We start from the raw sequence: 14,788 nt of genomic DNA, 5'->3' as shown, positions 1-14,788 counted from the left end.
GTGTTCTGTGTGAATTTAAGTATGCTCTCTCTAATTCTCTCTTTCTTTCTCTCTCTCGGAGGACCTGAGCCCTAGGACCATGCCTCAGGACTACCTGGCACGATGACTCCTTGCTGTCCCCAGTCCACCTGGCCGTGCTGCTGCTCCAGTTTCAACTGTTCTGCCTGCGGCTATGGAACCCTGACCTGTTCACCGGACATGCTACCTGTCCCAGACCTGCTGTTTTCAACTCTCTAGAGACAGCAGGAGCGGTAGAGATACTCTCAATGAACGGCTATGAAAAGCCAACTGACATTTACTCTTGAGGTGCTGACTTGTTGCACCCTCGAACAACTACTGTGATTATTATTATTTGACCATGCTGGTCATTTATGAACATTTGAACATCTTGGCCATGTTTTGTTATAATCTCCACCCGGCACAGCCAGAAGAGGACTGGCCACCCCTCATAGCCTGGTTCCTCTAGGTTTTGGCCTTTCTAGGGAGTTTTTCCTAGCCACCGTGCTTCTACACCTGCATTACTTGCCGTTTTGGGTTTTAGGCTGGGTTTCTGTACAGCACTTTGAGATATCAGCTGATGTAAGAAGGGCTATATAAATACATTTGATTTGATGAACGTATCCTCTGCAGCAGAGATAACTCTGGGTCTTCCTTTTCTGTGGCAGTCCTCATGAGAGCCAGTTTCATCATAGCGCTTGATGGTTTTTGCTACTGCACTTGAAGAAACTTTCAAAAGTCCTTGAAATTTCTGGATTGTCTTAATTTGCTTATTTGAGCTGTTCTTGCCATGATTTTATTTAACTTTTATTTAACTAGGCAAGTCAGTTAAGAACAAATTCTTATTTTCAATGACGGCCTAGGAACAGTTAACTAACTGCCTTGTTCAGGGGCAGAACGACAGATTTTTACCTTGTCAGCTCGGGGATTCGATCTAGCAACCTTTCGGTTACCAAATAGGGCTATCTTCTGTATACCAACCCCACCTTGTTACAACACAACTGATTGGCTCAAACGCATTAAGGAATAAAATTCCACAATTTTTAGCAAGGCACACCTGTTAATTGAAATGCATTCCAGGTGACTACCTCATGAAGCTGGTTGAGAGAATGCCAAAGCTGTCATCAAGACAAAGGGTGGCTACTTTGAAGAATCTTACATTTTGATTTGTTTAACACCTTTTGGGTTATTACATGATTCCATGTGTTATTTAATAGCTGTGATGTCTTCACTATTATTCTATAATGTAGAAAATAGTATAAATATAGAAAAACCTTGGAATGAGTAGCTGTGTCTTAACTTTTCACTGGTACTGTATTAATATGGGCCATTTTCAGCCCTTTCCTGGGTAGCTTATGGAAAAGAGCAAACAAAGAAAGTGAAAAAAATATACATTCAGCAGTTAATTTGTTAGTTGGTGTGTGTAAGTGTGTGTGTGCTGCGGGGTTGAAGCTACAAACCCATAGGCTTGGCTCACTCATCTTTTGGGAGGGAGGGTGCTAACTGATCTTCAGGTCCTGGACCTCTCTGTTATTAGTTAACTCTACCAGTATTAAACAAAACACTTGAAGCTATTTTTTTGTTGTAACAACTGCTGGCATAAATATTTTTGTTCGTTTAGAAGATCATTCACCTGTGATAGACAGACACTACTGTCCTCAATGGTACTCACGCCAGTTTTGGTCTTTGTCATGAAAGCAACAAAGGTTGCGCTGTTACTCTTCGCAGTTCCAGACAGGGCAGGTCACAGGGAAGATTGAAAACAACAACAAACAGCAGGGATCTAGACAACCACAAGCCCATGACAATACGTAGTCCCAGCCACAATGGCTAACTGCGTTGCAGGCTGCATTCAAGCCCTCAAGAAAACCCTGCTAGCTTGATAGGCAGCTAGCTAGCAGCTAGGCTACGCCAAATCACTCCTCAGACCCGGCTTTGGTTGGCAGGATCTCTTTGGCACATGCCATGGAGTGGGTTAGCTAAAGAAAGTGGTACCCAGGCTACTGGTAAGATGGTTTAGATGTAAATTCTCCTTTGAAATAATGGCCAGAGAAAGTGTTGCAAGGGAAAAGAGAGGCATTCCGTGGTCTGTAGGTGTAGTGACAGGCATTAATCAAAAGCTGTGGTATAAAGATTCTGAAAGTGAACACTCACAGTGATCAACAGGGCACTATAGTAAATCTGGGCCACAATGACTTGGACTAAACATTCATTTTAAAGAGACAGGCACCCGAGAGATGGCAAACACAGAAGACGTCATCTGTGTGAGGGGGGCCGAACATGTTGGCATTGTTACACTTGGCCCTTGGCTGTGTGCCACAGGAAGCTATGGATGGGAGCTAATGTTATCTCCCATGATGCAACACTCCCATTGCGTGGGGCAACATCCTGTTACCCGACTTGTACCTTGTGCATAGCTGTGGCTGCCATGGATACCACCAGAGGTGTGGTAATTAGTGTGCTTATTGCACAGATGTGTGTAACATACAAAATGCTAATATCATACAAAATCCAGTCAACCCAACGGCCTGGATAGGTTAGTCAAATCAAGAAGGATGTTCTTTTAGAAAGAAGAGGACAGCAGAGGTGAGCAGATCAAGGCAGAGGAGAGCAAATGTGCAAGACAGGTAGTATAGAAAAGACACAAGAAAAAGATATAGGCCTAAAGTGTTTGACCAGGTCCAGTTAAGTCAGTATCATCCTCCCTGACAAAGCCCTTGCTCCCACATACGGAGATACAATTCATGGTCCTATGACACTTAATCCTGCAACAGCTTGCTCCACAGTCACCCAACCACCTGACGTTGTTTTCCCTTATCCTAGAAACCCTGCTGGCGCACAAAAGACCGGGACTGGGGAAACAGTAGTGTTGATAGGGAAGAGAAAGAGAGAGAGAGACCGATGCAGATACAGAGATTTCCAGGAACAGGACAGCCTCATCACCAGGTTGAGGGGGGTCAGAATGGGGGTCGACGGACTCGGGTGCTGCTGCCGCCAGGCTGGCACTGCCTCCGTCACCGTTCTGCACTCCCCCTCTCTCCTGCTATCATTCAGGGCCCAGTGTTTGCCCAGGAGCCAGTAAAAGTGACACCAGCAGCTGTCCAAACAGCCCGGTCCAACCCCCCAGAGGGTCACCCCAGCCCACAGCCAAGACCCCTGCGTCTCCCCCCGATTCCACTCTGCTCCATCCTCCCACTGTCATCACTGGGGAAACAAGGGGAGAGGAGCAGGAGATGTAGTGGGAGAGAGATGGAGCGAGAGGAGGAAGAGGATGGTGGGGACAGCCGTAATGATTTGTGTTAAAGCCTGTAATCGCTGTGAAAGGATGTATGTAGGGTGTTAGGATGATGTTTAAGGAATAGCCTACTTTTCAGTTTAGCTGACAGTACATCAATTGACCACCAACTGCAAATGTAACCTAAACCAAGATTAGCCTCATTGCACCATCCTACTTACCTTTTTGATACATTTACCAGTGATGGTCCACTGCGCTAGTACAGAATGGAAACCACTGTATGTAACAATATCATATAACCTAATTTGCCATCTAAATGGGAGCATCTGCTGCCATGTAAAAATAGGATGTTGATGTGACATAGTGAAGCAGAAAACCTTTAATAGAAGTGATTACACTTAATGGGATTCAAACCCCTCTCTCACGTCACTACTGTCAATAATAACAAGGCCAGCATATAAGTGTGGCTTATAAGTCACCCTCTATCCCGCTCTCCAACCCTCATCCTGATTTCTTTTCCCGCCTTTACGTAATTTCCAACAGGTAGACCTACATTTTATTTGTCAAGCACTTTAAATTGTAAATTGCATTGGTTGTAAGAATTGTGCTATTGATTGATTGATATTACCTGTGGTGTATGGGCAAACAATGTATAGAGGCCAACCTCTTCGGCTATTGTGTTTGACATGACATGACAGAGTGGTATGTACTGTATGTGTGAATTAGGTTCATGTCCGGGAGGCTGCAGCACCAGCAGGACTCACCAGAGCAGGCATCACGAGGTCAGCCAGGTAGACGAAGGCCGCGCCCAGGGCGAAGCCCACCGCCACAGGGACGAACGCAAACGAGCCATACTTTCCCGAGTCCTCTGCCATGTCTATGGCCGGCGCCAGCAACGACCAATAGGACGCCGCCAACATCACCTGAGGGCGAAGCAAAAAGGAAGGAACAGTTAGCAGGCATTATTATTTGCTCTGTGCAGTCGGCTTCTGCTCGGAGTGGGGAAGTTCAGTTGGCCTCAAAATCCAAAAAGTCAACAGAGAAAGTCCTCGGGAGATCTCACTCTTTTGGAATAGGGCTGTTGTGCAATGATAAAAGTGACCCCCATTGCCTCATCAACATTTGGCATGCATTTTATGCAGTAACACAAATAACAAAAAGGGACAGAGGACAAAAACTAAACACTGCCTCCAAAATTCAAATAGGCCTGAAGAAATCTTGCTAAAGAGATCCAGCTCTCCAAGTTGTATCTGAAACTGTAAGTTAGTGAAAGGTTTCCGTTGAGTGATGAATTTGGAGTGGACAGTAATACCTTAGCTAGAGATGTCTCTGTTCACGCATGGAAATGTTGATTTAACTTGTACACAGACACGCAACTAACACACAAACACACGTCCTCTGGAATACGTCACAAACACATCCCTATAGGCCCTGGCACATTCCTCATTCCTCCTGATCCAGCAGGGAGTGCGAGTGTGCGTGTGTGTTAAGGGCTCTACAGTGCTACCATTTTGGTCGCATACGCTACTAAATATTTTACTGTGCTACCTGGAATTTTAATTTGGGAGCATTGTGCTCCAAAATGTATTGTAAAAAATGTCAGCACAGAGCCCTGTGTGTGTGTACTGTTCAGATCAAAAGGAACATCCACAAAGCCCCACAACGCACTACTTCCCAATAGCTTGATTAAAGACATTAATTCCACCTTACTAGGGAAGAGCTAGCCTTGCTGACGCGACCCACATGACCACACAGCAAGGAAGAGCTGTGACCAGCTGGTCTGGAAAGGAGGCCATTTGTTATTGCAATATTCGCTCAGAAATAATACGGATGCATTGATTGGTTCTCTGAAATGTTTTTTTCTTCCTGGGGTGTTGAGACCTCTCCTTGATTGGATTTGAAAATTCAACAGATGTAATGGAAGGGGCCGGTGCTCGGGGGATGCGTGTGGATGTGACTGTGGGTGTTTGAGTGAGAAAGACACGGAGGAGAACCAACCAGCAAAAGCCCAGTCTACTTCATTATCAACGCATCATGCCGACAATATGAAAATAGCCTTTCAAGACTCTGAAGTCAGGACCGGAGGACTTCGAATTTGGACTCAGCCATACTAGGGGCGAGCAGAGAAATAATAAGAAGCAAATGCTGCTGACAGGAGTGTGTTGCTATCTCAACGGTGGCATTATGCTGCTTACTCTAGGAATATAAGCAATAGCTGAGGATAGAACAGGATTGGTCACCAGCAGACTCTCTTCAGACAATGGGTTTAGACATGGTACTGAGTCATCAACATTACTTCTTCCTTCATAGTACCTCCGGTACCGGAAGGGGGCACATGTCTGTATATATAATTGACATCATTTGAGTCAATTGGAGGTGTACCTGTAGATGCATTTCAAAGCCTACCTTTAAACTCAGTGCCTCTTCGCTTGACACCATGGGAAAATCAAAAGAAACCAGCCAAGACCTCAGAAAAAAAAATTGTAGACCTCCACCAGTCTGGTTCATCCTTGGGAGCAATTTCCAAACGCCTGAAGGTACCACGTTCATCTGTACAAACAATAGTACGCAAGTATCAACACCATGGGACCACACAGCCGTCATACCGCTCGGGAAGGAGACGCGTTCTGTCTCCTAGAGATAAACGTATTATGTATTATTGTTTATTCCATGTGTAACTCTGTGTTGTTGTATGTGTCGATTTGCTATGCTTTATCTTGGCCAGGTCGAAGTTGCAAATGAGAACTTGTTCTCAACTAGCCTAGCTGGTTAAATAAAGGTGAAAAAAAAAAAAAAAAAAAAAAAAAAAAAAGGACTTTGGTGCAAAAAATGCAAATCAATCCCAGAACAACAGCAAAGGACCTTGTGAAGATGCTGGAGGCAACAGGTACAAAAAGTATCTATATCCACAGTAAAACGAGTCCTATATCGACATAACCTGAAAGGCCGCTCAGCAAGGAAGAACCCACAGCTCCAAAACCGCAATAAAAAAGCTAGACTACGGTTTGCAACTGCACATTGGGACAAAGATCGTACTTTTTGGAGAAATGTCCTCTGGTCTGACGAAACAAAAATAGAACTGTTTGACCATCATTAGGAAGGAAAATTACGTGGATATATTAAAGCAACATCTCAAGACATCAGTGAGGAAGTTAAAGCTTTGTCGCAAATGGGTCACCAAATGGACAATGACCACAAGCATACTTCCAAAGTTGTGACAAAGTGGCTTAAGGACAACAAAGTCATGGTATTGGAGTGGCCATCACAAAGCCCTGACCTCAATCCTATAGAAAATGTGTGGACAGAACTGAAAAAGCGTGTGCGAGCAAGGAGGCCTACAAACCTGAATCAGTTACACCAGCTCTATCGGGAGGAATGGGCCAAAATTCACCCAAATTATTGTGGGAAGCTTGTGGAACTCTACCTGAAACGTTTGACCCAAGTTAAACAATTTAAAGGCAATGCTACCAAATACTAATTGAGTGTATGTAAACTTCTGACCCACTGGGAATGTGATGAAAGAAATAAAAGCTGAAATAAATCACCTCTCTTTTCTATTATTCTGACATTTCACATTCTTAAAATAAAGTGGTGATCCTAACTGACCAAAGACAGGGAATTGTTACTATGATTAAATGTCAGGAATTGTGAAAAACTGAGTTTAAATATATTTGGCTAAGGTGTATGTAAACTTCTGACTTCAACTGTATCAAGACCAGTCCCCATGCTTTTATATAATTCTAAATGAATAATAATCGCTTTGATTAAAAAAATAACTATATTTGGAGATTATTTCGTTTTCAAATAACGTAAAATGTGCGAGGAAAAAGGCCATTCTTGAACATGGGGTGAGACAATTTTACTAATTTGGAAATAAAGCCAGTTTGTTTTTTAGAATGATTTATTTCCGTTTTTAGAGGGAGAGAAACCAAAAACCTGCAATCATCTCAGTGGTCTCCCAGTCGAGGCCGGCATGGGTATTGAACCACCATCTGTAGCAACACATCTTGCATTGCTATGCAGTGTCTTAGACCGTTGTGCCACTTAGGCGCTGTATAAGAGCAAAATAATCCTCACAAAATAAAATAATAAAAACCTTAGTGTAACAACAGTTTGAGAAAGTAATACTGAAGTCGTGCACAATTATCAGTTTCTATTTAGGTTTATGTCACCCATTCATTGTCATTTAGAGACACAATAGGACCCAAAAGCATAATCAGTGCTCTAACTCCCCCTTGCGCTGGTCTGGAGCAATGAAGTGGTGACGCAGGGTGCCGTACTAAACCACAAATTATGTCTAAATCCCGCAGCATAATTGCAAATCTTTTAGTGGAGCAACCACTGTAGATACAGAACAAAAAGAACGAACGACTGGGTCACGTCCATAGATACAGAACAAAAAGAACGAACGACTGGGTCGCGTCTCTAGCAACACTAGATTTGTGTCGGGACTGAATCTTGTGGAAGGATGAAATAGTATGAATACATTTATCAAAATAAGGTTTTAATGAAAAAAGGTCGATCATTATTTGAATATGTTGGTAACCCGTTGTATAAAAGTGATAATGCCCTCGAAGCCGGTGTTTGTTGGATATATTGGCACAATTTGCCGAACCTCGACTTCGTCTTGGGCCTAACAACACCCATGCCAATATAACCAACAAACACCGGCTTCGAGGGCATTATCACTTAACTGTACTATAGAGGCATAAAATAAGTTAGAGGAAAAACAAAAATTATTTGAGGTACTTATCCAAGAACCATCAAGTGTAATGTATTACAAAAATAAAGTGAATTGGATGGAAAATTGGGAAAAATGCACAAAATTTTCCTTTAATCTTCAACATAGAAATGCTACCAAAAAATGATTTACATAAACTCGTTACACATGATGGAGTCATCTATGATTCACCAAATTATATTTTGAAAGAGGAAGCTAAATATTTTACGCATATGTTTTCTTTTCAGTCTCTTCCATTGCAGGGGCGGCAGGTAGCCTAGTGGTTAGAGCGTTGGGCCAGTAACCAAAAGGTTGCTAGATCGAATCCCCAAGGAGACAAGGTAAAAATCTATCGTTTTGCCCCTGAACAAAGCAGTTAACCCACTGTTCCTAGGCCGTCATTGTTAATAAGAATTTGTTCTTAACTGACTTAGCTAGTTATGAAAAGTGTACCATATGTTTTGGATCATTAAAAGACAGTGTTTACACTACCTTGTAGTTTACCAATAAAATGGGTGGATGGTGAAGTAGACATACTTGGCATTTGCATATCAAAACATATAAATTAACTTACCACAATCAATTGCAATAGAAAGTTAGCATGAAGAGGTAAATACTTGTGTATTTATGGAAAAATCACATTGATTAACACTTTGGTCCAATCACAGTTTACTTACTTACTAATGGCGCTGCCTACTACAGAACACTCGTTTTTTGTATTATATCCTGTTTAGTTTTAACACTGTTACTTACTTAGGCCTATATTTCTATACTTATATAGGCTACAGTATCAATCAATCATTTATTTGTTCACGTCATCACACAGCATATGAGTCATTCATGATTTGTAATGCTTTTCCTAAACATAACTTTGACTGAAATTTTGTTGCACCCTCAGCAATACGGACAGCTCGATACACACTGTTGATGTTCTGTGGTCATTGCTGAAGCAGGGAGGTGAGAGAGATAATGGGTGCTAGTCAGTCACTTGCTGTCTTTTTGTTTTTACACAGACAGCAAGTCAGTCCTGGCACAAGCAAATAAATTGCGGTCAGACTCTAGACATTTGTGCGTCTTAATTATTTCATCAAACAGTTCGCTTAAAGCATCAGACAAGCTCAGCGCATATAGAAGATTTGACTAAAACCCATAGGATGTGTCTATATATAAAGAAATACATGATTCGTCAACAGAACAGAAATATTGGTTGACCAACATTTTCCTAAGTCGGGGACAACCCTATACTAAGGTGAGTCTTCTATTATCGTTTGTTGAGGTGAGCAATAATACCTTATTCATCTTATTATATCTTATTATATCTTCTTTCATTCTAGGAGACAGTGGGATGTATAGCCTTACTCAGATGTATTATTAAGATCGAGAATTATATAATAACTGTCAGGAAGGCAGCAATGCTTCTGACAAACTTCCCAGAAAGTTACACTTCTTCTTATGAGACAGTAGGGAATACTTTGGAAAAGTCTTACTCATCCTTTGACTTTGAGTCCACCACAACAACTGAAAAGACTGTCACATCTGACATCTGCTTGTATTCACATATTAGATAGCAGGGCAATCCTGGGTTGGGTAAAGGTGGGTGGACAGGTGTGTGTGAGTGAGAGACACAGCTCTCGTCCTGCCGAACTGTAGGATTGTATTGGCATTTGTGTGTGTGTGACTGGTTCAAAAGCATATTTTCTTACCCCAGCAGCAAAGCCCAGACTTCCATCCAAGATCCGCTTCTAAGGGGGGGAGAGGAGAAGTAAAATCAAACCAAGGGCATCAACAAGCCATTGTGGTGTTAAGTGGACGAGTAAGGCACGTTCTCCAAGATATTGTTGAACTATCAATCAATTTCTATCAGGGGTTGGAACGGGTTCAGGAAACAGAACCCAAAACGAAATTATTCGAGAAACATAATCAGAACCGGGAACAAAAGTAATCTATACTGTTCATAAACAGAATCGTTATTTTAATCTTTTCACGCGTGAATTCCACGGTCACCCCAGCATGAGTCACTGTTCCAAAATGTGATTGTTACACAACAGGACAGTTAACCCGCGCTGCTCTCAAACCAAGGCACACTGCTTGCTAATTATCGATAGGCTATGTTCAACTTGTACATTTAGACTAGTTGAGTATCTGGAGCATCAGCATTTGTGGGTTTGATTACAGGCTCAAAAAAATCACCATATCATATCGCTGACGTCTTAACTTTAGTTATTTTGTATTCATTATTACAGGAAAATAAACCTAAAACCAGATCGTTATTTACAATTTAATGGTGAGCTAATTATAGTAAATATATTACGTTTATGAGTGTGATGAAATATAAGCAGGGCATTCTACCGGATCATTTTTTAACTTGGACACTGTCTCATTGACCTAACATTATATCCTAATTTGACTTTGGTGCAGGTAATGTGATTAAATCGAGCGCTCTCAAACTTGTCAATTTAAAATTATTTCTAACCATTTATATTTTCATACAACAATTTGAATTGAGGTGTGTTCCGCCTCTCCATTAATTCACATAGAAGTAGCCCATTTCACTTTTGCGGAACATTGTGACTCGTTTCAGGAAAGTAGCTGTATGTTGCGCGCCAATACTTCACAGGAGAGGCACTTGAACATACATTGTTTTCTGTCTATAATGTGCTGCTTAGCATGTGTAGGTAATCCTTTCTAAAGCTGCTTTTCTTTTTTAAACATATCACAAAGAACTTCAAAAGTTGTCTCTCACTTACTGGAGGACCGAGTTTTGAAATCAGTGGAATGCCTGGTGGAAGCAGAGTATGAAAGCTAAGGAGATGGAGAGAATTCAGCCGTTTTATTTCAAATGCGGACAGTCGAAAAGGGAACACAGAAGGCTGTTGTATAAAACACCTGTCTACGGAGTACATCTTCAAACTAAGGGCAACCATCGCATCTGTGACAGAGGGAGAAGCGTTCATCCATGTATACAGGTAAGAGAGTCTAGCTAGCTACATTCAGATATTATGCATTTCTAATTATGTCAGAAAGTTGTTTTCATTGCAAGTTAAAGCATACTGTTAGCTAGCTAGCTAACGTTAGCTGGCTGGCTCGCTAGCTAACGTTACATGTATGACCTTGTGTACTAATACTATTCGTATCTCAGAGCCATTTGTATTGCTATTTATAGCCTAATGTTTGTTAATAAGCTAACATTGAACCTAGCTAGTTGGTTAGCTTTAGCTACCTGTAGATTCATGCAGGGTAGTAATGTTATGAGTTGGGATTATGGTTAATTGTTTAGCTAGCTAGCTACATGTCTAAACAAAAGACTCCACAATGCAAGTAACCATTTCACTGTACCATAACACCTTCTGTATCCTGTGCATGTGACAAATAAACTTTGATTATATTTGATATAGTGTGTGTTTACCAGAAACGGTAATGTGAAGAACAACATTACCTGCACCATTTCTTCCCCCCCCCCCCCCCCCCCCCCATGGACTTGAAATCACCCACAAATGAATTGAACCCCCCACAAACCCCCCTAAAATGTTTTTTCAATATCTGGCAACCCTGTTTAGCTTTTGCGCTACAGTTAGGCTAGGCAGTAGGCTTGTATTTGGGGTGATGATCTTGCTTTGTGATTTGTCAAAAACTGTAAACGACTTGTCAAGTCATGTGCTGCAGTTCTTGTATAAACTGTAACAAGTACATAGAAGATTTGTAATATGCTGAAAAGTGGCCAAACTAAGTTAATATTTTCCGGGCAATGGGCACAGCCATCTTTGACTTTGTTCCTTTGCGTCTTCAGTGAATGGCATTGTGAGATTAGGGAATTTTCGCTTGTCAAACATAAACAAACATGGCTACATCATAAAGAATTTAGCTGCTGTTAGCTTAACTGACACGCATCTCTTTTCTGTCCCGACATTCTGAGTTCTGGCAAACATGTTTTGCTGAAGTATTTACGGCTCGGGATCTCGTATCTTGGGTCTAGAGTTCGAGTCAACTTCCTGAAACCGTCTTTCTCCACAGTTTGAATTGGTTCCATGTCTTTCGGTATGTGATACATAATTGCACATGTTATCTCATCCTCCCTTTTTTCAAACCAATTCTTCTTTATCCTGCAAATCAACCTCAATAGCGTCATTTTCCTTGTCTTCAGTCATCCTCAATGCTTGCTTACATTTTTGTGCTTGATTTTCGGGCAACTTTTGCTAACAAAAGGAGTTTACTTCACTAAATGTTTGCTTGCTCTGCAGTTGCGCATGCTTGTTTGTTGACTTCGATTGGCAGGCAGATTGCGTGTAACATCCATGCTTCTAGTTTTTTATTTTCTAAAAATGGCTGTTTTTAGTAAAAGATAAACAAACTAGCCCACTAAGCTGTATCACTCAACTGAAATTTTGAAAACAAAAACGCCTTATTTCATACATTTATTAATTTAGTATGATGTGCCATGATATGGATTTAGCCATAACATCATACCAGTATTCACGTTCATACCGGTATACCGCCCACCCCTAGGTAGTGTGTACCTTAAAATAATTGTATCAATCTTAGAATAAGGCTGTAATGTAACAAAATGTGGAAAAAGGGAAGGGGTCTGAATACTTTCCGAATGCACTCTATGTGATCGTACACATTAAAGCGTTAAAAGCATGGGAACCTGTTATTAACGTTATTTTACATTCCGGTCATTTTTTCCCAGTCCAATAAAAATCGCAACAAAGCCCCTATACAAAGCCCTCATTCTGTCACTCAGAAACTTATTCCAGTGTCTGCCTGCCAGCTGGAAATCTTTGCCAGTGTAGGCTACCTGCCCCTCCCTCTCCAAAGCATAGGTTACTGTAGCATACTGACGACGTTACAAGCGTGATTCAGAAATTAGGGAGAAAGATTTTTAATTATAGAAGAATGGATTAACTTTTTCAATGCTAGTTAAGGATCATATAGTTATCACGTTTCACATTGGATTTATTAACTACAAAAAGGTAAGACAGGTTTTTAATTCTACTGCAGCTCTGCACACACAAGCTTGTTAGCTAGGTAGTAACGTTAGCTCTGGTCCGATGTTAAACCAACTCTCAGAAAATCAAGACATTCAAAGTTCTTCCATAGAAGCCACTCTCCGTAGGTATAATTCTGTGGGCCTAATTCAGAAAATGCATGTCATAACAAGATGCCCAGTGCGTGAAGCCAAGCCTCCTCCTCCACCTGCAAAATTTCAGTCGCATCTCACGCTCTACACTTATCTGTCCATAGTGACTGGCAGCACAGTGCAGTGTGTGTTTGTCTTTCATTATGATTAAACCATGCCGTTATGGCAAAAAATAGCTTACCTTCTCCATAGCAAGCTGCTCTATCCGCACTGATTGGTGAAGTAATTTCATGTCTTGCTAAATGTAATCCAATTTTTAAATAGGAAATGAAAGGAACGATATAAACCGGTACTTTTGGGGGGTTCAAACCGGTTCAGAACTTTATTTTGCTGTTCAGAAAGGAACAGAAAACATAACGGTTCTGTTTAGAACGAAACAATTGGAAAATGATTTTGGTTCCAACCCCTGATTTCTATGGAAGTGCTGAAACCATTCAAATATACTGCAATTGCTTTAGTGAAACAAAGGGATACATTGCAGTACACGCCAGGAATAACAAACTATATTTGTGTGAATTGGCAATTGTCACAATAAAACATCATACTGCAGCACCACACAGAAATGTCGTGCCAGTTCCTCACCTGTCGGCTGGAAAAGATGAAGACCAGGGCAGCCCCAGCAGCAGTCAGGCCCCAGGTGAACAGAGTCCCCAGCAGGGCCTGGGTCACAGGACTGTAGCCTGGAAGCATGGTGCCAATCCTGGGGACAGAGAGATACACACAGTAGAGGGGTGAGGAGAGAAGAGAAGCACAGGTTACTTTTAGGTTGTGTTTATGACTCAGAGTGTAAGGTACATTGTAAGACAATTCCAGTAACATGAACGCTTCAAATAACTCAGATCTATGTAGAACAAAGGGGTGTGTGCCAAATCCTCTTGGATCAGGAACTTGACAGGATGGCATGTTTGCGAATGACTGCCCAACCTACAAGTTTAGTTATCTAGCTAAATGAACTTGCTTGGCAGGCAAGAAGGGACAATTTGCTATTCTCTTTCATTGAATTGTTCCATCTTTCTTTGTGTCCAAAATAACTGTCTCTGAAATCAATGTGCGTTGCTAGTTAGCTAACGTTAGCTAGCAAAGTTTCAGAAATGTCATGAGGAATGTGATTAAATATTTAGTATGTGCGTTCCCATGTAGCTATTTACATGGAGCAAGCTAGCTAGTATTGTCCAATGAGTTAGAATACGTGCTGTATACTGTAAGTTCACAGTCAAACAACACCAAGTCAATGTCTGTTTCGATGATGCTGAGACAACTTTGCTTTTGTTCGCTGGTTTTGTAAGAACGTAACACGTGCTTTACGGCATTGCTAAAATACATGCGCTATCCGGGTCCAGAATAATGTATTCTAATTTGGTTTCAAGTAATTGAAAAAGGTAAATTACTTACTGTCACTCCAGCACCGAAAGTCTAATCTATTTACTTCTTACTTCCCTGTACGCATGTCTGTGACAGGTTGAGCACCGCCCCTCGCAAGATGCCATTGGCTAGTCCAGGTTGGAGGCGTTAATTGGAATGTGATAGGACAATGAGCCTTCATTCACAAAGCCACAGACCGCCTTCACTAACTTTTAACATAGGCCTTCTTGAATTTAGAAATGTAGCTATCGAGTAAAAAATATGTATGTGGACAATTCAAACTTCAAACTGAACATATACTACAAGGGTGTAACTGCGCCCGCAATTCGGGCCGTTC

At 41.4% G+C, this 14,788-nt stretch overlaps 1 protein-coding gene across 2 annotated transcripts in view; it reads right to left on the bottom strand.

The window, feature by feature from the left end:
• LOC115201101 (zinc transporter ZIP11-like) overlaps positions 1-14,788 on the bottom strand; it is a 166,193-nt gene that overhangs the window by 128,846 nt on the left and 22,559 nt on the right. The window contains exons 1-4 of one of the 2 annotated variants that reach the window (XM_029764389.1): positions 14,482-14,542; positions 13,672-13,789; positions 9,656-9,694; positions 3,997-4,155 (exon numbers count right to left, since the gene is read on the bottom strand). In XM_029764389.1, coding sequence (XP_029620249.1) covers positions 3,997-4,155; positions 9,656-9,694; positions 13,672-13,779 — 306 coding nt within the window. In that variant the 5' untranslated portion in view covers positions 13,780-13,789; positions 14,482-14,542. Of the gene's footprint in view, positions 1-3,996; positions 4,156-9,655; positions 9,695-13,671; positions 13,790-14,481; positions 14,543-14,788 lie in introns of those variants that run through there. The other variant, XM_029764390.1, reaches the window with a different exon arrangement.

Source organism: Salmo trutta, chromosome 10, assembly GCF_901001165.1.
Source record: "Salmo trutta chromosome 10, fSalTru1.1, whole genome shotgun sequence".
Lineage (NCBI taxonomy): Eukaryota > Metazoa > Chordata > Actinopteri > Salmoniformes > Salmonidae > Salmo > Salmo trutta.
Note: the sequence above shows the minus strand (reverse complement) of the source record. Positions and strands in the feature narration are given on the sequence as shown.